Source organism: Meles meles, chromosome 17, assembly GCF_922984935.1.
Source record: "Meles meles chromosome 17, mMelMel3.1 paternal haplotype, whole genome shotgun sequence".
Lineage (NCBI taxonomy): Eukaryota > Metazoa > Chordata > Mammalia > Carnivora > Mustelidae > Meles > Meles meles.
The window spans coordinates 63,780,517-63,803,373 of record NC_060082.1 but is presented as its reverse complement, the minus strand read 5'-3'; the positions used below and the strand labels follow the sequence as shown (position 1 = coordinate 63,803,373).

Sequence of the window (22,857 nt, the reverse complement as noted above, 5' to 3'; positions counted from 1 at the left end):
GGTGACTGGTTGATGGATATTAAGGAGGCCACGGGGTAAGGAGCACTGGGTGTTCTCTGAGACTGATGAATCACTGAGCTCTACCTCTGAAACTGATAATATGCTGTTTGTTAATAGAATTTAAATTTAAAAAATGATTCTTTAAAAATGTGATGTATATTACTCAGCCATGAAAACAAATGAAATCTTGCCATTTGCCACAAGGTGGATGGAACCAGAGGGTATTATGCTGAGTGAAATAAGTCAATCAGAGAAAGACAAATACCACATGATTTCACTCATATCTAGAATTTAAGAAACCAAACAGATGAACATAGCGGTAGGGAAAGAAAAATAAGATAAAAGCGGAGAGAAGGAACACCTGGGTGGCTCATTAAGTGTCTGCCTTCGGCTCAGGTCATGGTCACAGGGTCCTGGGATCAAGCCCCACATCGGGCTCCTTGCTTGGCAGGGAGTCTGCTTCTCCCTCTCCTGCTCCCCCTGCTTTTGCGTGCTCTCAAATAAGTAAATGAATAAAATCTTAAAAAAAAAAAAAAAAAAAAAAAGAAAGAAACAGAGAGGGTTACAAGACTCCTAACTCTAGGAAATAAACTGAAGGTTACTGGAGGGAGGTGGGTAGAGAGATAAGGTGACCGGGTGACGGCGCTGGGGAGGCACTTCACGAGCACTGGGTGTTCTGTGCAACTGGTGAATCACTGCATTCTACCTCTGAAACTAAGAATGCACTGTATGTTAGCTGACTTTAATTTTTAAAAAATTAAAAAGAAAATAAGACCATTATACTATAATCTCCATTTAGGGACACCCAGTGCTCATTAACAGATTAGAAGCTCGGAGAGTTCTGTTGTTAAAAAGTGTATTGAACCCTCTTTCACTGATTTCAAAATTTGCTTTGGTCATGGACTGCTTTTTTAGTACCATATGTGACTGTCACAGGTAAGCAATATTCCAGAAAACATTCTGAGGCGTGAAATTCTAGGGTAGAAGCAGCAGCATTTTATAGAGAAAGAGCATCGAGAAAATACAGCTGTGGGTTTCAAGGCAACAATCTGAAGACAGTACATAGGGAGAGATTGGAAGAAAATAACCCAAATCATCCCCTGGTATTTCTAGCTGGTGAAATTATGGATGGTTTTTTTTTATTCTTTGTTCTTTATACCGGCTTTCTCTGACCCTTCAGCTGAGATTAAACTCCCTTGCTATAGGCTCAAGTAGCATTTCCGTTTCTAACTGTTCACCTGTGACCACCCTGGTTTCTTGTCGGTCCGCCCTCACGCCAGGACAGAGACTGTCTTCGTCTTGTTCAGGGCTATCGCGATCAAGCCCCTGAGGCTTGCCAGACTCGACCGACTGGAAGTAATAGCTTCACGTCCTGTACAAATTCTTATAGTGAACCTACGTTGTTTTTATGATAATAGGAAAATGGAAAATTGTCAGCTGCTCCAGAGAGTTCTAGACCTAAAACAGGATTTTTGTTTTGCTTTATCATTTCTTAATTTTGTGACAGTTGGCAAGTACCGTAACTTCTCTAAGCCTCTGGTTACCTCTGTGGCCTTGGAGATTGAATATTTGTTCCACTTCCCAGACAAGATTGCTGACAGAATCACAGGACATCACGTTTGAGGAAGGATAGGGAGGAGCACATCCAGACAAGGGAAACCCACACCAGATGCAATTAGGCAAGAGACTGGAGGCGGGGGGTGGGGGGGCGGGGAGGGGCGCACATTGGGGGAACTGGCAAGAGACAAAGCTAAGGTAATTGCAGGACCAGATCTGTAACCCTGTGATACTGTTAAGAAGCTTGGATTTGTTTCTGTTTTTTTACCTTTTTATTTTAACTGCAGTTAGTTAACACACCATGTAATATTAATTCCGCTTGTGCAGTACAGCGACTCACACTGCCATACATCACCCTGTGCTCATCACAAGGGCACCACTTAACCCCCATCACCTGTTTAACCCATCCCCCACGGTAACCATCAGTTTGTTCTCCAGAGTTAAGCATCTTTTTTTTGATTTGTCTCTTTTTTTCCCTTTGCTCGTTTGTTTTGTTTCTTAAATGCCACATATGTGGAAAACAGTATGGAGGTTCCTCAAAAAGTTAAAAATAGAACTATGTTCTGATCCAGTAATCCTACTACTGGGTATTTACTCAAAGAATACAAAAGCACAAATTCAGAGGGTTACATGCATCCCTTTATAGCAGCATTTTTTTTGTAAGATTTTTACGTATTTATTTATTTGAGAGAGGAAGAGAAAATGAGCAGAGGGAGAGAGAGAGAGAGAGAGAAGCAGGCTCCCTGCTGAGCAGGAAGCTCGATGCGGGGCTCGATCCCAGAATCTGGAGATCATGACTTGAGCCGAAGGCAAAGGCTTAACGGACTGAGCCCCCCAGGCGCCCCATATAGCAGCATCATTTACATGGTCAAGATACGGAAGCAGCCCAAGTGTCCATCCACAGGTGAATGGATAGAGACGTGTTATGTATATGCAATGGAATATTATTCAGCCATAAAAAAGAGGGAAATCTTGCATTGCAACAATATGGAGCTCGAGGGTATAACACGAAGCGAAATAAGGGAGTCGGAGGAAGCCTGGACTCGTTATTGAAGATTAGGAGCCACTTCTGGAATGTCTGAGCCGTGCCGTGACTGGGTCCCACCTGCTGGGTCCAGCATCTCCCCTGGATGAAATCCAGCTGCCTGTGGCGGCAGGATCCCACGAGGCCACCTCTGCTGCAGACAGGCAGAGGTGTCGAACTCTCCACTCAAAACAGCAGTTGTGAAAAGCGTCTTTGAGGACAGGGCATTAAAGACGTCGAGCATGAAGCGCTCGCTTTCAAGGCGGAGAAGTTCATGGGATCACAGATGTAGCAGGAAGGCTTCTCGTGAGGACGCTGGGCCGGCCTTGATTTCTCAAAGACTTCTTCCACGGGTCCAAGCTCAAGGACACAGTTTCCAAAGAGCAGAAAAGTGGTTATGACCATACCTTCTCATTAGAAAGCACTTTCGGGTAATACGTACCTATTTTATGTTTCCCGAGCGCGTACGACACGTCGCGTGTTCTCAGGTGGGCTCGCACTGATCACTGCCTCAGTTCATGCTCCCTCCTGCCGTGCCTCACACGGACTCTTATTATTTATCAATAGAGAAGCTAAAGTTCAGGGAAGCTAAGTTCCTGGGCCAAGGTCACAAAATTAATCAGTGGCAGAACCAGGCTTCGAACCCGGGGGCCTGACTCAGCTCTAAGCACTGCAGGACTGTGCGACCTGCCCGCTGTTGTCCTGGGAGGCCTCGAGGCGGACGCGCTCTCCACATAGACGAGGCTCGGACGAGGTCACCGGCCGTGCTTGTGTCTCCCTGGGAATTCAGGCCTCCGGGGGCCTCGGTGTTTCACCGAACTGTGGTGCCTCATACCCTGTTCTTCCTTCCCAGTCACAGGCCAGACCTTGTCTCTGAAGAACATCTCCACAGACATGTCGGGTTATTACATCTGCACCTCCAGCAACGAGGTGGGCACCGAGTCCTGTAACATCACCGTGGCCGTCAGACTTCGTAAGAGCGGGTTGGGGGCAGGGTGGGGAGGGGGAGCGGCCCGAGGCCAGAAGGTCACTGGGGTGGGGTCCAAGGAGACAGCTGAGGGAGACCCAGTGGCGGTGAATTGGGGAGCCTCTGTAGGGTCACCAGCCGGCAGGGGAACCTGGGGTGACCTCTGTCGGATGCTCCCCTGCTAGAGGTCAGTCCAGTTCCCTTGGTTCTTGGGAAGCGGAGCCTCAGACTGATTTCTGGAGCCTGCTCAGCCCTGCCTGCCTTTAGGGCCGCTCAGTGGGCATGAGAGAAGCGTCCAGAGTCAGCTGCCACAGAGTCTGGACCGTAGCTTCTGAGGTGGGTCCCCAGCACCAGCTCAAGGACTGGCTAGAGCCAGAGCCGGCATGGGGGACAGCTGGGGACTTTCTAGGAGCCTGGGGCGCCCAGGGAGAGTTGGGGCGCCGATCTATCAGCCTGTGTATCTTTGCGCCCGCCTCCGTCCTGACGAGTAGTCTCTAGACCCCCGTCTCCGCCCTGCAAGGCCGTGCCCTTCCTGGAGTGTTCCTGGGAGCTGGCAGCCCTCGCTGGGCTGGGGGGAAGGCTGGGCCCGTCCAGAGGCTTCCCTCACCGTGGCTGCTCAGCCCCAGAGGCGTGGGCTCTGGTCACGACTCGGGAGACGCAGCTGCCCTGCTCTGTCTCTTGCAGCGTCCATGAACGTGGCCTTGTATGCGGGCATAGCGGGGGGCCTGGCTGCAGCCTTCATCGTCCTGGGCCTTGTCATCTACTGCTGCTGCTGCCGCCGGGGGAAGGACGAGGCTGAGGACACAAAGCCGTGAGTGTCTGCGGTCGGGCCTGTGGGCAGGAGTGGGGGCAAGTGTCACAGCTCCTCACGGCCTTTCCCACTCACACCGCCAGTGGGGACAGCTGCCCCAAGTGGCGTTGCAGGCCTGGTGCTCGGCTGCAAGGCCCGTGACTCTGCAGGCTTCCTGCGGCCTGTCCGGGGGCCAGCACGGGGCGGAGCTGGTCCCTCCTGGTCTAGTGGAACCTGCCTGCTCCTCTAACACTCTGAGCTCATGAGCCACCAGCTGCCACCTTCCTGTCCAGTGCGAGCCAGCCCTGCAGCCCGGGCTCCCTTCGCATCTGGACGGGTAGGGGTGGCAGGTCCAAGGGCTGCTTTTCCCCTGAGGAGCTACAGGCCCAGCTCCCCCAGCCCGAGTGAAGGCAAACCCTTCCCCTCTATCCTCGCTGATCCAGGAATCGGATGATCTACCAGAAGCCTCCAGAGCAGGTGAGGGAGCTTCAGACAGAGCAGGAAGAGGAAGATGACTACAGGCAGGAAGACCACAGGAGCACGGGGCGGGAGTCCCCTGGCCACGCCGATCGGTGACTGGAGCCCGCCGCAGGCTGAGGTGGGGCGCAGACTGGCGTTCATTCCTCAGCCCCCTGCCTCCCCGTTACGGCCCTGTTTTTCTCGCCCTCCATTCCAGTCACGGATGGGATGCTTCTTCCCTGCGTCATCTGCTGGAGGGCTTGGCTAAGGGGACCTTACGGTGACTGACCCTGCCAAGTGCCCTCACCCACAGAGTGACCCCTTCCTACTGCCATGCCCGGCTCACAGCCTGGCCCTCAGCCGGGACCAGGCCGCAGCCTGGGGCTCCTGGTTGGGAGCGACCCGAAATCTGCAGAGGCAGCCCCAGCCTCGGGAGAGCAGGAACGGCTCTGCTCCCCACCGCACACACAGTACCTGGGGCGCCCCGGGGCGGGGCGGGGGGGCGGGTTGCACACGGTACATACTTGTTGGATACGTGAGGCCGGGAAGGACTCCCTGTGATTTATCAAACCTCAGTGAAAACTCCTGCTTTGGGACCCACTTTGGCCTCACGCTCCCTTTCCAGCTCATCTCCCAAAACCGTTCCCGAGGGCCGGCCCCCGCTGCCCTGCACCCTTCCTCAGCGGCCCATCACTTTCTCTCTCTGGCTCGGATGCGCTTTCCATCGCCACCTGCCCCAACAGGCCTGTCTCAAATCCCACTGATTCCCGGAACCGGATCCTGATCTCCCCCAACATGGGAACAGTCTTGTCACCTTGTCTCCCGCTCCTCTTCAGCAGTTACCTGAACGTCAACCCATCCCTCGGCTAATGTCTGAGCTCCTTGGGCCACAGCCTGGGCTTCACTGCCCCCCCCCCCATCCCAGGATCCCTCCCAGTCGGGCTCACTCCAGCTGAATCTGGGCGCCTTCCCCTTTCTGGTCTCTGATACGTTTGTAGACTCGCAACTCCCCCCTCCCCCGCTTGCCCGTCTTGTCGCCCACTGTCGGAGCCATGTCCCTGCTTCAGGCTCGTGGCCCTGTGGCTAGTCTCACCCAAATGCAGTTTCCTGTTAAATAAACGTCATTGTCTTTTCTGGATGATCAGAAAACCAATTCTGTAAATCTATCATCCACTTGTGATTAAAAAAAAAAATATATATATATACACACACACATATATATATCTTATATATTTTGTTAAATTCTTTGCTTCATTCAAGTGCTATCAGTAATAATAAATGTCAGTGGAAATTCTTATTTCTTTTTTCATGCGGGCTTTGTTCACCCCGAGGGAAAGCACGTGTCTCATGGGCTTGTGTCTACCTGCCGCACACCTCTTCTGCTTCCCAGGAGCGGCGAGGCAAGGTGACAGGACGAGAGCGGACTAGAAGGTCAGATCTGCGGGTTCCATTGCACAGCAGGGTCAAGCGCTGTCTCTGGTGGCGGCCAGGACAGGACCGACCCTCCCTGGCAGCAGAGGGATATTCCAGGCGAAATGTCGGACAGGCTACTAAGGCCCTGGTAGTCCGTCCACAGGCTCCAGGGAAGAGGGTGGAGACGCTCTTGCCAGTGATGCCCCAGATGGGCCCCTCCCGAGAGAGGAGGCGGCGACGCTCCTGTTCCAGCCATCGGACAGAACACGTGGCTCTCCCTCCTCAAAGCAGCAGGATCCACAGCTGGTTCTCGCCTCCGACATTGTCTCTCCTGCCACACGTTCAAAGGCCTCTCTTCCCTGTCCCTTCCCCGACATCTTGTGCTCCTTCCAGTCCCAACGCCGGTCACGCAGTACTGTCTTTCCCGTGGTCTGTCCGCGCCTCGGCCTGTAAGATGGGTGAGGGCAGGAACCGAATCTTTCTCCCGGCCTGGCGCATGCCGACACTGGACAGTGTCTGTTGAATAAATACTGTTTGGTGTCAACGTTTCTTGCCCAAGGTCATCTCCTGGTTCTCTACCTACTTCGAAGTGCCTTTTGGTCCTCGTGGCACAAGGCTGTCCAAAAATGCCCTTGACAAAGCTGTGGAAGGGGGGGTGGCCCCCTCCCCCAGTTTGGGCTGGCTTATCCCTCTGCTCTGGAAAGGCTCTGAAGGTTCACATGCCTTAGCCCCAGGCTCGTGTAAGGAAATCAGGGAAATCAGGACCCATCACATTAATTCGATAACCTTCAATCGGGACCTGTTGCATTAATTTAATGACAAATCTTTCGGGAGCACCTACTATGTGCCAGGCCTTGTGCCGGCTGCACGGTCTAGAAAGGTCACCAAGACACCGTTACTCGGGAGGAGCTAAAGTCTAATGGAGGTGACAGGAACATAGTTAAGGGAGACGGAGAAGATGCCACGGGAACACAGCGGGGACCCTGAGGGAGTTCAGGAAAGCTCCAAAGAGGAGGGCATGTTTGGGCTCCATCTTGAAGGAAAACCAGTGGTTTTACAAGCAGAAAAGGTGTGGTGCCGACAGGTCCATACTCCAGTGTGGGGTTCTCCTACACGAGCCTCAGATCACGTGATCAGCTGGTAAGGCTGAATTTATTTCAATCCAGAAACAGTGGGAATGAGATGACTGTGGTTTCTCTCATAGAGTTAGCGATCCCAGTCTCCTTAGGCTATCGGGCATTCCCTTCCCAATGCCTGGTTTCCGGCTGACAGTTCAAAGACTTAGTGTCCTTGAGAAGAGAAACAAAGGTCACCATTGTTTGAGGGAAGATCATGCGCTAGACACTTGTTAGCCGTTTGAAACCGTTTTTCATACAATCCTTACTTACAGTTTCAAATATCACGGCCCATGGCAAGATGAGGCATGCGTGTTATCCCCTGAGGAAGGACCTCTGCCCGGAGAGGTCCCTGCCAAGTACCATGAACTTGGTGAATCAGTCCACTCTCCATGGGCTTGTTCTTAAGTTCCTCTTGTGCATGCCCCCGCAGCAGTGGCTTTCAAAGGCAGAGTGACATGAACCAACCTCACAGAGCCTGATGTACAACACTAACAGTGAACACTCGGACTGCACTTGCTCTGGGCCAGCCACTGTTCCAGACACTTTCCACAGAGCTCATAATCCTCACTCTGGGAGTTAGGTGCTATTATTATTCCCATTTTACAGTCGAGGAAGCTGAGGCCCAGCGAGTTTTAGCAAGCTGAATAAACACAGAATGTCACTTTGCTCTTTGCAGCTGTTAAGCCGACCAGACCTGCCCAGGCATTCTCAACCCCTGAGGACCGTGCCCTCAGTTGCTTATTGAACATGGCATAGAGCAAGGGAAGCCAGCGATCTTCAAGGAACTGTCCTCTCTACACCTGTGGGCCTCACCAGGCATCATGTCATCTGGGGCAATTGTGAAAGACTTACCAGCCTTGCTTCACTCCTGGAGGTTCTGGGTCAGGGCCCTGAGCACCTGCAGGCCTCATCCCTACTGGAAGTGCCGCCCTGGGTGGAGGGAGGACCCCCTTGGGGACACCTGCTGTCGGCTCTTGAGTTTGCTCATGGAGATTGGCTCTCTTCCCGCCGACTTCCAGGAAGGCCTGCACACCCTCCGTCACGGACGAGGAAGCTGCAGCTCAGGGAGACAGCGTCACCAGAGTTAACGGAGCTGGTAACTGGGAGGCATCAGAGTGAGGACAGACTCGGTTCCGCCCGATTCGATTCCAAAGACCACGCTCTTCCACTTGAGCACGTCCTCCCGAGCCCACGTGCAGGATGACCGAGCGGGGAAAAGGCGGGGGTGGAGACTTATAGGCTAAAGTTCCCTGCGAAAACAGACACTTGAGATAGAACACTATAGGCGCTTGTCCAAAAACCTCTGCATTCTACAAACTCACATGCCAAAAATAAGAGGGCTTACAAGAAAATTAGGATAAGAGACAGACCGCAGAAAACCGGTGGGACTTTGTAACCGGATCACTTTAAGACGACAATCTGGGTAAAAATACTGTGGTGTTAAATCTCCGCGTTCACAGCAAATATCAGTCCTCGACCTTTGACCCTTAAGACCTTTTGGCTTTCGTTTCTGTAGCGACTGATGTACCCACATTAAAAATGATCCAGGAAGTTCACCTAGCTATAGAGTTGCGGGGGCAGGGGGAGTCTTCCTTTAAAAAGTCTGGCTTTTATCCAGTGTATTGATTTTTAGCTATCTTTGTGCTTATCTTCGTACTTGAGTTCTCTTGTCAGGGTGTGGATATATCCTGCCTTTGCCGGTTGTGGGAGAGGATATACTTACTGCAAAGTGGGTTTACCATCAGCTCGTGCTTTTTTAAAAAAACAATTTTCCTTTTTATTTATTTTTTAATGCAAGCTGTCTTTTCGTATTCATCGGCTTAAGCCAGCTTACGTCCTGGTAACGACGTAAAGTCTCAGTGGCGGACGACAACGAAGGGTTACGTCTTGCTCACACGACCTGCTGCCTCAGGTTAGCTCAGCCTTCTCCACGCCTTCCTCGATCCGGGATGCAGGCTGAAGACTGACCCGGCTCTTAGGACGGTGCATCTCACAGCAGAGGGAAAAGAAAAGCTGAGACTTTGAGAAGACTCATAAAGCTTCGCTTGGCCAGGGCTTCCATTCCTTCTGCTCCTACTTTGTGGCCCGGAGCAAGTCACATGTCATTAGAACAGGGCCCCACCGCCCTTCTCAAGGAGAGACAGTGACTATATCGCACCATCAAACCGCCTAGTACACCTTCACTGTTTCCTCCTCTGTCCTCACAGCTTCCCCACACAGTCTAACCTGAAACAAACTGGATTGATCCTTGAAATCACTTAACATGAAGCCACTTCTTGAATGAAAGGAAGGTATTCGTGCAGTATATGTAGCTTTTATATTAAGGCCACCAAGTACGGTCCAGGCCTTGTCCTTTATGGTGGGAAAGCCTGTTCCTCACATCTGGGAAAGCCATCACCTTCCCAATGCCCAAAAGAACAGGGGAGAGAAGCCAACCCTTCCAGGACCCAGTAGGAGCCAGAGATGGGGGAAGGGGTTTCCAATGGGAGGTGGAGTCATGGAGAGATGCAAAGGTCAGAACAGCAGCACCGACGCAGGGAGTGGGCAGGGGAGGAAACACCAGTCTCCACCCTGCCCGCCTCCCTCTGGCAGAGCACAAGGAGAAGCCAGATGGCAAGGCATCAGGTCATGCCTTCTGTGGGGATCAGCCTCTTGGAGTAAAAATCGAGGAAGGAAGGGAAAGAGAAGGGCGGGGGGCGGGGAGGTGCAAATGAAGAATAACCAACACATCTGCCTTCACCTGTAACCAGTTACGAGTGTCCCGTTTTTACCGACTTCGAACTCGCTTCACCCCCACTCCTCTGAACCCCTGCACCTTCTGAGAGGGTGAAGAGATGCATTCTACTTCTGAAGGAGTTAAAGTCATTCAGAGATGACCCAGTCTAAATTCCAAATAAGGAATTTTAGAAACACTCATATCCTACTTTGAGGGCTGAAAGAACAAGGGCCTTTCAATGTCTTCCTGGTTCCAGAAAACGGGGGATTGATTCTGCAGATGGCTGGTCCTGCGACAGCGTCACCGTTGACTGGGAAAGGCTCTGTGAACGTGCGCGTGGAGACGCCACACACACAGGAAGGTGGTGGGATGCTATGGTATCCCTCCACTGGGGTTTCTTCTCCTTCCACTATTTTTCTCGAAATAATCTCAAATCTACAAAAAATGTTTAAGTACAACGCAAAGGACTTTTTTTCCTGAACCATCTGAGAAAGCCAACACAATGCTCCATCACCCCGAATGTGAATTATATATGTAGAATACTTCATGTACATTTCCTCCCTCTAAGGGTATTTTCCTATGTGGCTGCAATACAGTCATCAATATCAGGAAATCAGCATCAATACCCTTAGACCCCATTACTCCAGTAATACCCAGTAGAGCAAGAGCATCTAGTTCAGAATTATTCTTTGCATCTATCTCTGTCCTATCTCTGTCTGTATTGCATAGAAAGTCTCTCAATTTGGGTTTGTCTGCTATTTCTTCATGATTAAACTCATGTGTTTTTAAGGAGAGCATCACAGAAATGAAGCTGTGTTCTTCTGGTTGATCCTATGGGGTGGCCCAGGACTTTAATTTCCCTATTACTGATCATGTGAACTTTGATCACTGGATTAAAGTGGTTATCTGCAAGTTTTCTCCATTCTAAAGTTACTCATTTTCCTGTTGCAGTAAGTAACTTTTTTTTTTTTGAGAGGTTTTTAGAGACCATGTAAACATCCCATTTCTCATAGAGTTTTAACTTGCTCATCAGTTGATTAAATCTCTATGGGCTCTATTTTATTTCTATTTTATCTCCTGGATTATAACCCCTTGTCGTCATTACTTATTTTGATGCTCAAGTAGTCCCAGATTTTGGCCTTTGGAATCTCTTTCTAGCTGACTTCTTTGACCACAATCCTATAATTCTTTTCATTTTGTTCCTTAAATTCCATATATGAATGAAATCATATGGTATTTGTCTTTCTCTGACTTACTTCACTTAGCCTCTAGGTCAGGTCCATCCATGTTGTTGCAAATGGCAAGATTTCATTCTCTTTCATGGTTGAATAATATTCCATTACATTTAGCCATTCATCTGTTCGTGGACACTTGGGCTGCCTCTAGAGTTCGCTATTGTAAACAATGCTGCAATAAACACAAGGGTACAAAAGTCCCTCAGATTAGTGTTTCTGTACTTTTGGGGTTAATACTCAGTAGTGCAATTACTGGGTAATTCTATTTTTTATTACTAGGGTAGTTCTATTTTTTTTTAAGATCTTTTATTTACTTATTGGATAGACAGAGATCACAAGTAGGCAGAGAGGCAGGCAGAGAGAGAAGGAGAAGCAGACTCCCCGAGGAGCAGAGAGCCCGACATGGGGCTTGATCCAAGAACCCTGGGATCATGACCTGAGCCAAAGGCAGAGGCTTTAACCTACTGAGCCACCCAGGCGCCCCAAGGGTAGTTCTATTTGTAATATTTTGAGGACCCTGCCTACCGTCTTCCATGTTGGCTGCCTCAGGTTGCCTTCACACCAGTAGTGCATGAAGGTTCCTTTTCTCCACACCCTTGCCAACACTTGTTTCATTTTTTTTAATTAATTTATTTATTTTTTAGATTTTATTTATTTATTTGACAGTGAGAGAGAGAGATATCACAAGCAGACAGAGAGGCAGGCAGAGAGAGAGGGGTAAGCAGGCTCCCTGCTGAGCAGAGAGCCTGATGTGGGGCTCGATCCCAGGACTCTGAGATCATGACCTGAGCTGAAGGCAGAGGCTTAACCCACTGAGCCACCCAGGTGCCCCCTTTATTTAAAATTTAAATTCAGTTAGCCAACTTACAGTATATCATCGTTATATGCAACTGATGAATTACTGAACTCAACACTTGTTTCTTGAGCTTTTGATCTGAGCCATTTCAACAAGAGTGAGGTAGATTTGCACTTCCCTGATGATCAGTGATGTTGAGCATCTTTTCATGTGTCTGTTGGCCATCTGGATGTCTTCTGACCATTTTTTAATTGGATTATTTGGTTTTCAGATGTTGAATTGTATCAGTTCTGTATATATTTTGGATACTAATCCTTTATCAGATGCGTCATTTGGAAATATCTTCTCCCATTCAGTAGATTGTCTTTTAGTTTTGTTGGTTGTTTCCTTCGCTGTGCAGAAGCTTTTTATTTTGATGTAGTTCCAATAGTTTATTTTTGCTTTGGTTTCCCTTGCCTCAGGAGACCCATCTAGAAAAATGTTACAACTGATGTCAGAGAAATTACTCCCTGTGTTCTCCTCTAGGATTTTTATGGCTTCAGGTCTTACATTTAGGTCCTTCATTCCTTTTGAGTTTATTTTTGTGTGTGGTGTGAGAAAGCAGTCCAGGTGCCGTCTTTAGCATGCCCAGTGTTCCCAACAGCAGACATTGAAGAGAATTCTTCCCAGGGAGCCTCTTTATACTTCAGCCTCAGGCATCATCCCTCTTCAGCCTGAGCGTCATAAGTTCATGAAGGGGGATGCCCGGGTGGCACAGGTGCTGGAGCGCCTGACTCGTGGTTTCGGCTGGGGTTGGGGTCGCAGGGGCATAGGATCCAGCCCATGGGGCTCCGCCCTCGGTGGGGAGTCTGCTTGGGTTTCTGTCTCCCCCTCCCCCGGCCTCTCCCCTCCCCCTGCATGCTCTCTCTCAAACAAATAAATAAATAAATCTTTTTAAAAAATCATACTGAACTTTATAAAGCATATTCAAAGACATGACCCATTTTGATCCTCACAGCCACACTGTCAGCCAGATAGCCACGCTACCTCAGAGGAAACTGAGGCTCCGAAGAATTGAAGTGACTTGTCAAGGATTCAGGCAGCTGGTTGGTGACAGAGCTGGGGCCCAAACTGAAGTCTAACTCTGTGTCCTGAGCTTTATTATAGAACCTTTTCCTCAGAGAGAGATCCAGAACCCTTGAACAATATGTTAGTTGCTTAAGGCTACATGCCATGAGCCTTAGCCCTTCCCTTCAGGAACATTCTATATGGTTTATCAGCTCAGAGTGGCCTTCCTCCTCTCCCAGCATGTTGCTTTTATCTTCCTGTTCCCACTTTCTCTAACTGGTTTTTGTCATCTGCCTCATGAAATCAAAAACATCTTGTAGTCCCTTTGAACCCATTCCATGACTCAGGAGAGCTGTGTCTTGGCACCTAGGCTGGAGACAGGGAAGAGTCAGGCAGAAACAATGCCACCACCAAAAAGTGCCCAAGACCCCATTAACTGGAGCTATTCTCTAGACCAGATGGGGACAAACAGGTGGGGGTTGCATTTGTGTTATTTTTGCTCCCTTAACTTCTCTACAATGTGGAAATAACCCAGGAAGATCTGAAAACCAGGGGCTTTGGCTACGTGACTCAGCAGTAATAAGATCTGTGGGGCTTTTTCCTTCATTGGTAAAAGAAGCCAATGAGACAAAAGGAGGTGCCTAAAAGTCATCTCTATGGCAAAAAATTTACCACTGTTTTTGACTCACTAGGATGGATGACCCCAAATTTCCAGATATCAGAGATGGAAACACCGAGAAAATCATGTAAACCAAGAGTATATTCTTTTAGGGAGAATCTTTCAGCCCGAATCAGAAGAATAATGTTTCCTTCTTCATTAGCCCCCTCAGGTAGGAAAGTAAGCCCATTGTTGGATTTCCAGTGCTTAGAACAGTGTTTGGATATAGCATGTGCTCAATAAATATCAGTTAATGAGTAAATGAAATTAATGTAAACACCCAAGAAGCCCAAGATTATTAATCTCATAATTCAGAATCCTAATCAATATTTTAAAATATTTGTACATACCATCTTTCAACTGTGGTTTTACCAGGACCTAAGATTTCTTTAGTGTATCTTATTTTTGTTAAAATTTGAGTCTGTGTTAGCAGAAAGATAATAATTTGAAACATCAGGAAAACCCTGAAAAATCCATTATCAAAGATAGGAAGTCAGTGCAGAGAGTGAAAACTGCCCTTAACCATCCAAAAATATATTCGCTACTCACAGTAAGATAAATGTAAATTAAAACTACACCAAGAAATATTTCCCACCTGTAAGATCTGCAAGAATCCAAACTTTGGACCATATACACCCTTGGTGAGTCTGGTGAAAGCAGCACCCGTGTACCTTGCTGGTAGGCATGCCAAATGGCCCCGACAATTCTGATGGAGGAGAAACTGGCAATATTCAGCAACAGTATACAGATGCGTACCATGCGGCCCAGTAGTTATGCTGCAAATCAGTATTTTAGGAATCTTGAGTCAAGACACTATCCTGAAAACACACTAACAACAATATGACAAGATGTATGCCCAAGGTACTATTAGGGCATTATCTGTAATAATAAGACTAGCAATAGCCTGAATCAGTAGGAAAATAGTTAAATAAAAAGGACTTCAGCTGCATGATGAAATATAGTATGGTGTAAAAAGGTATGGGGAGTATCTCTACATCCTACAGTCCAGCAATCTCTAGGTTATATTGTTAAGTAGAAAAGGCAGAGTGAAGAACATGTAAAGTGGCCTACCGTTTATTTCAGAAAGGGGGGATTTGCATATATCTGTATTTGATATAGATACAGACATACATGTATGTATTTGCTCATGTACTAAACACCACTAACAGAATAGTAGTAAATTTTAAAATGGTTACACAGAAGGGTAGAGAGAGGGTCTTATTGAAATAGCATGAATAGTCACCCAGGTGGCTCAGTGGGTTAAGTCTCTGCCTTATGCTCGGGTCATGATCCAAGGGTCCTCGGATCGAGCCCCACATTGGGCTCTCTGCTCAGTGGGGAGCCTGCTTCCTCCTCTCTCTCTGCCTGCCTCACCGCCTACTTGTGATCTCTGTCAAATAAATAAATAAAAATCTTAAAAAAAAATAGTATGAAGAGTTGTCTTTAGAAACATAAGTACTTCACAAAATTATAAAACAAAATTGAATAAAAGCTCCTAAAAAGAAAAAATAAAATACAAGTGATAATATCTGCATATCCAGTTAATAGCGTGATTGCACAGAGATGAACTATTTTGGGTAACTTTAAAATAATAATTTGACCATGTCTTCCCACTGGGATCAACCCTAAGGGCAAAACAAAACAAAACCTTAAAAACAAAAACAAAACCTTAAACTGTTCTCAATAATTATAGTGTTGCTAGTAGACTTAGTGCTGCTATTCTGAGTTTGTTGTATTGGAAGAGTAAAGAGAAATGAAAATCTGTTTTCATTTAGAACCGGATGTTTCTGGTGTGGTTGAAGGGAGACACACATACAGGATTAGTGAGTTTAAGTAAAAGCCTGGGGACCTGCACTTTGTAATATAGTGTGAAATCACGATGTATTTGATCTTAAAAATACATATTCTTCAGTTGTATCTACTGAAAAGGCCCAGACAGAGTTTCTGACTGTATTCGGGGGTCCCCAAGACCAAGCTCAGGTTGACGGGTTCTCTAAAAAAATTTACAGAACTCAGCAAACCTGTTGTACTCACAGTTTCTTCAGCGAAAAGATTACAGAGTGATGTCCGCAGTGGATAAAGGCGCATAGGGCCGAGACCAGGAGAGACCAGAACAAGCCTGCAGTTGTCCCTTCCCGTGCGGGGCAGTCATAGAGACCGAACTTAACTTTCCCAGCGGTGATGTGCAGCAACATGCACAGAGCATCGCCAACCCCGGAATCCTACTCAGGTCTTGTTAGCATTTATATTAGGGTTTCAGTCATGTAGGCATGACCCTCCTGAGGTCAACGGACACAGTGTGGCCCAGGACCCCTGCCTGCATAAATCAGGTTGCTAGCATAGAGCACCTGGTGTAGCCCAAGGTCCTAGATAAACACTCTTATCAGGTGAGACAGTCCAAGGGCTTAGAGGTTATCTGCCAGGAGTTGGCCACGGGCCAAACATTTCTCTGAAATGTGCAGGGTTTAGATAACCCAGACCTGCTAAGTTAATTCTTCACTGCACAGTGACCCAATACCAGTGCGGCACCCAGCGTACTCAGATTGTGTTTTTTTTTTTTTTTTTTTAAAGATTTTATTTATTTATTCGACAGAGAGAGATCACAAGTAGGCAGAGAGGAAGGCAGAGAGAGAGAGCCCGATGTGGGGCTCGATCCCAGGACTCTAGGATCATGACCTGAGCCAAAGGCAGAGGCTTTAACCCTCTGAGCCACCCAGGCGCCCCCAGATTGTGTGTGTGTGTGTGTTTTTTTTAAAGATTTATTTTGACAGACAGAGATTACAAGTAGGCAGAGAGGCAGGCAGAGAGGGAGAAAGGAGGAAGCAGGCTCTCTGCCGAGCAGAAAGCCGGATGCGGGGCTCGATCCCAGGACCCTGAGATCATGACCTGAGCCGAAGGCAGAGGCTTTAACCCACTGAGCCACCCAGGAGCCCCCAGATTGTGTTTTTTAAACAGTACTTTTCACGGAAGAAAACAGGGATCTCTGGATAAATTGCTTAGTTCAGGTCTAGGGCAGGATTAATGTACAGGGCAAGCTTAGAACTTTTCATATTGTGATACCAAGAGTAAGGAAGTTATCAAAGACCATCGGAATTGTGTCAGTACCATTCAGAAATCAATCTTTCAATGGCCAAAGAGGATGATTTGAGCAACAATAAAGATAACTACTAAAGTAGATTAAAACACATAAAAATGTGTGTATCTATTATTCATACTGATTGGTCAACTTTGGAAGACGCTAGGAGCAATGTAAATCATTAATGTGGAAACAGATAAATGAAACATTTTCTCTCTCTTTCTTAAATGATCAGTGAAACCAGATAGTTGATGTGGGGTGAATAGGGAAGGACTTCTCTTTGTGTAAGTATTTCAACTAAAAAGGGGTGGGGGAAGAATGTCACTATTTTTCAAATACTACTGGATTTGGGCAATGATCATCACCCCTAAAAAAGAGAGAGAGAGAAAGAGAGAAAACAAGAGATTGTTCCTTCTATTCCAAGTACAAATACCACCAGTAAAGCAGGTCTGTGAAAAACAGAAGAACCAACATATGACCAAGCTCTACCAGTTTACAGGTGACACAGGAGACAAAGGAACACATTAAAGGACACTCAGGAATGCCGCCATGCAGTCAGTAAAATCCAGACTATGGGATAATGCAATATAATTATGAGAAATTAGTACTATGGAGCTGGCTTTTCAACCAAAAACTTGCAGAATATAAAGGAAGAATGTGAAGAATAGAAGAAGCATATCAACAAATCAGAATATCCTAATAGATCTCTAAGAAATTAGAATATCTTCATTTGTAGCCCAATTCAAACTACAAAAGTGAATAACAAAACAAAACCATAACACAGTTGGGAAATTGTGAACACTGATTATATGATGATATTAAGAAATTAATTGATTTTTAGGTGTGATGAAATTGTGTTTTTTAAAGGACTCCTTATCTTTCAGAGATACATAATGGAATCTTTATAAATTAAAATGATATGATATTTCAGATTTGCTTCAGACTAACCTGTTGGGAGGTACAGGAAATGGTGGAAATATAGATGAAACAAAATTGGTCATACTTGTATTGCTAATTGTTCAATCAGGGTGAGAAGTACATTATATATTCTACTTTTACATGTTTGAGCATTTCTATAATAAAAAACAAAACCTCCGTATCAAATAACAAGATGGCCCCATTATTTTGATTGAAAAAAGGAATAATAGGCAATCTCATTTATTCATTCATTCATTCATCCAACAAATTATTATCAACTCTTGCCAGATGACATAAAAACAGTGGTGAACAGAAGAGAAAGAAAAATTCCCTGTCTCCATGGAGTATACATTCTAATGATGGGAAAAGATCATCATAAAAAAAATGAGTGAGGTGCCCTCTCTCTCTGCCTGCCTCTCTGCCTACTTGTGATATCTCTCCCTATCAAAAAATTAAATATTTTTAAAAAAATGAGTGAGGTGAACAAAGTATGCCAGATGCTTCTAACTGCAACAGTGGCCTGTAAATCAGGCTAGGGAGCTAGAGAATGTGGGAGAACAGTAATTTTGAAGAAGTCCCCAAGAAGATGACTTTTTTCCCTTGTTTTTAAGTACTTATTTTAATTCCAGTTAACAACAGTGTTAAAATTAGTTTCAGGTGTACAATATAGTGATTCAACAATTCCGCTCATCACCTGGTGCTCATCACAAGTGTACTCCTGAATCCCCATCACCTATTTTGCCCATCCCCTACCCACCTCGCCTCTGGTAACCATCAATTTATTCTCTGTGAGCCTGCTTCTTGATTTGTCTTTTTTTCCCCTTTGCTCATTTATTTCTGAAATTTCACATAGGAGTGAAATCATATGGTATTGTCTTTCTCTGACTCATTTTGCTTCACATTATACTCCCTAGCTCCACTCATTTCATTGTAAATGGCGCGATTTCATTCTTTTTCACAGCTGATTGATATTCCATTTATGTACACACTTCTTTATCCATTCATTAACTGATGGACACTTGGCTGGTTCCATATCTTAGCTATTACAAATAATGCTGCTATAAACATCAGGGGGCATGTATCCCTTTGAATTAGTGTTTTTGTATTCTTTGGGTAAATCTCCAATACCAGAAGTGCAGCTCCTGGGTGACAGGGTAGTTCTCCATACTGTCTACCACAGAGGCTGCACCAGCTTGCATTCCCAGCAGCAGTGCATGAGGGTTCCTTTTTCTTCTCATCCTCGCCAATACCTGGTGTTCCTTATTTGTTGATTTTAGCCATTCTGACAGGTGTGAAGTGATAATCTATTGTAGTTTTGATTTGCATTTCCATGATGATGAGTGATGTTGAGCATCTTTTTAGGTGTCTGTTGGCCATCTGGATGTCTTCTCTGGGAAAATGCCTGTTCAGGTCTTCTGCCCATTTTAATCAGATTATTTGTGTTTTGGGATTTTGAGTTATAACAGATATTTATATATTTTGGATACTAACCCTTTATTGGATATGTCATTTGCAAATATCTTCTCCCATTCAGTAAGTTGCCTTGTAGTTTTGTTGGTCATTTCCTTTGCTGTGCAGAAGCTTTTTATTTTGATAAAGTCCCAATAGTTTATTTTTGCCTTCATTTCCCTTGTGCCAGGAGACATATCTAGAAAAAAGTTGCTAAGGCTGATGTCAAAGAGGTTACTGCTTGTGTTCTTTGCTAGGATTTTTATGGCTTTAGGTCACACATCTAGGTCTTTAATCCATTTTGAATTTATTTTTGTATATGATTATTGAGGGGTTTCAACATGAATGGATGTTGTACTTTGTCAAATGCCTTTTCTGCATCTATTGAAATGATCATATGATTCTTATCACTTCTCTTACTGATGTGCTGTATCATGTTGATTGATTTGTAAATATTGAACCACACTTCAACCCACGAATAAATCCCATATGATCATGATAAATCATTTTTTAAATGTATCGTTGCATTCAGTTTGCGTATTTTGTCAAGGACTTTTGCATCTGTATTTATGTTCTGCACAAAAGATTCACAATAGGCATGTTTTGGTTTCAAAAAGAAAACAATACTTAATATTACTACTATTACAGAAGCCTAATAAAATCAGAGGAGGAAAGGACTCTATACAAGACGAAGGTAACAATACGCAATAAATGAGAAAGAAGCAAAGTTACCTCAAACCCGTTACTTGCGACATCGAACCTCCTCAGCTGGGGAGGCCCCATGGAGACAGCCAGGCTGGATTCCTGACTGAGAGGCCGGGGCAGAGCGTCCTCCCCTCAGGTGAGACTTGTACCTGACCATCCCCATAAGGGCCACGTTTATAGGGCAAATAACAGGTTTTGAAATTAAACATTTGCTTCCCAGCATGCAGTTTGGAGCGTGCTGCACTTTCAGGTTATCATGTTTCTGTATTTTCAAGGAGCCTGGGCTGTGTGTGTCTGCCTCCCCTCCCCGACTCCATTCCGGGGGGCCAGCCCAGCCAGCAGCAGGAGTGGATGTGAGACAAGATTTGTAGCTCTAGGCATCTAGACAGAAGGGCCAGTTCTGACCCAGAGGCCAGGTATTACATTTTAAACAACTAGATTCCCAAGGTTATTCACACAGCACTGGTCTCACAAACAACATTCCTTAGTCTGCCTGTGTACGTGCAGGTCTAGCCGGTCAGTTTTCAGGACAAATCATAAAAATACTTATCCATACAGAACAGATACCATGGATATTGGTCTGTAGTTTTCTCTTTTTGGTGATGTCTTTACCTGATTTTGGAAAGGGTAATGCTGGCCTCAAAGAATGCATTTGGAAGTTTTCCTTTTCTACTTTTTGGACCCGTTTGAGAGTAGGTATTAACTTTTTTGAAATGTTTGGTAATACTCGCCTGTGAAGCCATCTAGTCCTGGATTTTTGTTTGTTGGGAGGTTTTTTTTTTTTTTTTTTTTAATTACTGATATAATTTCTTTGCTGGTTATTGGTCTGTTCAAATTTTCTATTTCTTCCTGGTTCAGCTTTGGTAGTCTGTGTGTCTCTAGGAATGTATCCACTTGAGAAGTCGGCATTTAAGCAACTATGTAAAGAAGGTAGGGGCGGAGTTGCAGGCTATCTATGGGACGAGCATTCCGGGCAGATGGACCGAGCGCACAGGCCCAGAGGCCAGAGTGAGCCTGGAGCGCTAATGCAGCAGCAGAGAACAGTGCGGTTGCAGCAGAGCGAGCAAAGGAAGGGGCAGGAAGCAAAGCCAAAGAGGTCGCACAAGGTCTTAGCGGCTACAGAAAAGACCCTGTCACGTGACTTGAGATGGAAATCACCACTAAAGGTTGATCGGTCTGTTTTTAAGTAGTTTATTGAAGTGTGTATCAATTTCTTAGGACTGCCATACAAATCACTACAAACTGGATGGCTTAAAACAATAGAAGTTTTGTTCTCTCAATGTTCGGGCATCTAGAAGTCTAAAATCAGGGTGTCCATAGGGTTCGTTCTTCCTGAGGAACTATAAAATCTGGAGGAAGGGAGATAATACAGCTAAGACTGAGAACAATTAGTAAGACAGGAACGAACCAAGAGAATGTGGTGTCTCTCCTAGAAACCAAGTGAAGAACCTGTTTCAACGGTGCTGAAGAAATGTTGTTGGTAGGTTAACTGAGAGGAAGACTGAGACTGACCATCAATTTAGCAATCCGAAAGTCACTGGAGACCTTGATAAGAATAATTATAGCTGAATGACAGGGGCAGATCCTTATTGAGTTCAGGAGACAATGGGAGGAGAGGAAAGAAAGAAAACACAATTCTTTAGAGACACTTTGTTATAAGAGCGGATAATTGAGCAATACAGAAAAGTGTAAGGATGACTTGTTTTTACTTATTTGAAATTTTATTTCTTTCAGAGAGAGAGGGCGGGGAAGGGATATAGGGAGAGAGAGAGAGTCCCAAGCAGACTCAATATGCGGGAATTGATCTCATAACTCTGAGAGCATGATCTGAGCCAAAACCAAGAGTCAGATGCTTAACTGGCTGACCCACCAGGCACCGCAATTGTTTTTATTTTTATTTATTATTTTTAGATTTTATTTATTTATTTGACAGACAGAGATCACAAGTAGGCAGAGAGGCAGGCAGAGAGAAGGAGGGGGAAGCAGGCTCTCCGATGAGCAGAGAGCCTGATGAGGGGCTCAATCCCAGGACCTGAGCCGAAGGCAGAGGCTTTAACCCACTGAGCCACCCAGCTGCCCCATTGTTTTTATTTTTAATGGGAGAAATCATAACAAGTTTATAAGGTAGTGGGAATTATCAAATAGAGAAGAATAGAGAAGGCAGCATGAAGTGTGCCAGAGTAAAGAAGAATCACAGGCGCAGTGCTCTGAGTGAGAAGGATGAGCTTTAGATCCAAGGAGTGGCGTTGACCTAAAGAACAAGTGTGAGCAAGTAATCCCTTCTAACAGGCTGAGGTGGCTAGGACACAGATAGAGGACAGATGCCGGGGGCTGGGTATATGGCCCAGAAGGAGTTTGTTTCTTTCTCAGTAAAGTACAAAGCTAGGAGTGAGGTTGGGGTAGGAGATGTTGGAGTTTGGAGGAGAGAGGAGAAGGTATGAAGGAGCCATCCAGAAGAGTGGGAGAGTGAGGGACTAGGGTAACACAGTAGCATTGAGGGTGCCCTTGAGGTGATGGTAAACATTTACAGTGAGATGGGGCAGCCTGGTAACGCGCGTCTTTCTGCAGTTATTATCTGATGGGCAGGCGTTGACACAGAACCGGCAGAGTTGGGTTTAGCAAGGAGTGGCCTGTACCAAACAAAGAAAGGAAAAGATCGGCAAAGGAGATGAGAGTGCATGCAAGGGAGTGACCCTCAATTGTGGATTTTAACGTGGTAAAAAGCAAAATGAAGACTGTGTGTGGTAAGAGATGGGGGAAACGGTGATTGAATCAACAGATTGTAAGAGAGGAACTGTTGGGGCGCCTGGGTGGCTCAGTGGGTTAAGCCGCTGCCTTCGGCTCAGGTCATGATCTCAGGGTCCTGGGATCGAGTCCCGCATCGGGCTCTCTGCTCAGCGGGGAGCCTGCTTCCCTCTCTCTCTCTGCC

At 46.1% G+C, this 22,857-nt stretch overlaps 1 protein-coding gene across 1 annotated transcript in view; it reads left to right on the top strand.

The window, feature by feature from the left end:
• The window catches only part of GPA33 (glycoprotein A33), a 46,210-nt gene extending 40,236 nt beyond the window's left edge, over positions 1-5,974 (top strand). The window contains exons 5-7 of the mRNA XM_045982397.1: positions 3,435-3,554; positions 4,233-4,359; positions 4,782-5,974. Of these exons, the coding sequence (XP_045838353.1) occupies positions 3,435-3,554; positions 4,233-4,359; positions 4,782-4,914 (380 nt within the window). The 3' untranslated portion in view covers positions 4,915-5,974. The remainder of the gene's footprint in view (positions 1-3,434; positions 3,555-4,232; positions 4,360-4,781) is intronic.
• Positions 5,975-22,857: the final 16,883 nt, after the last annotated feature.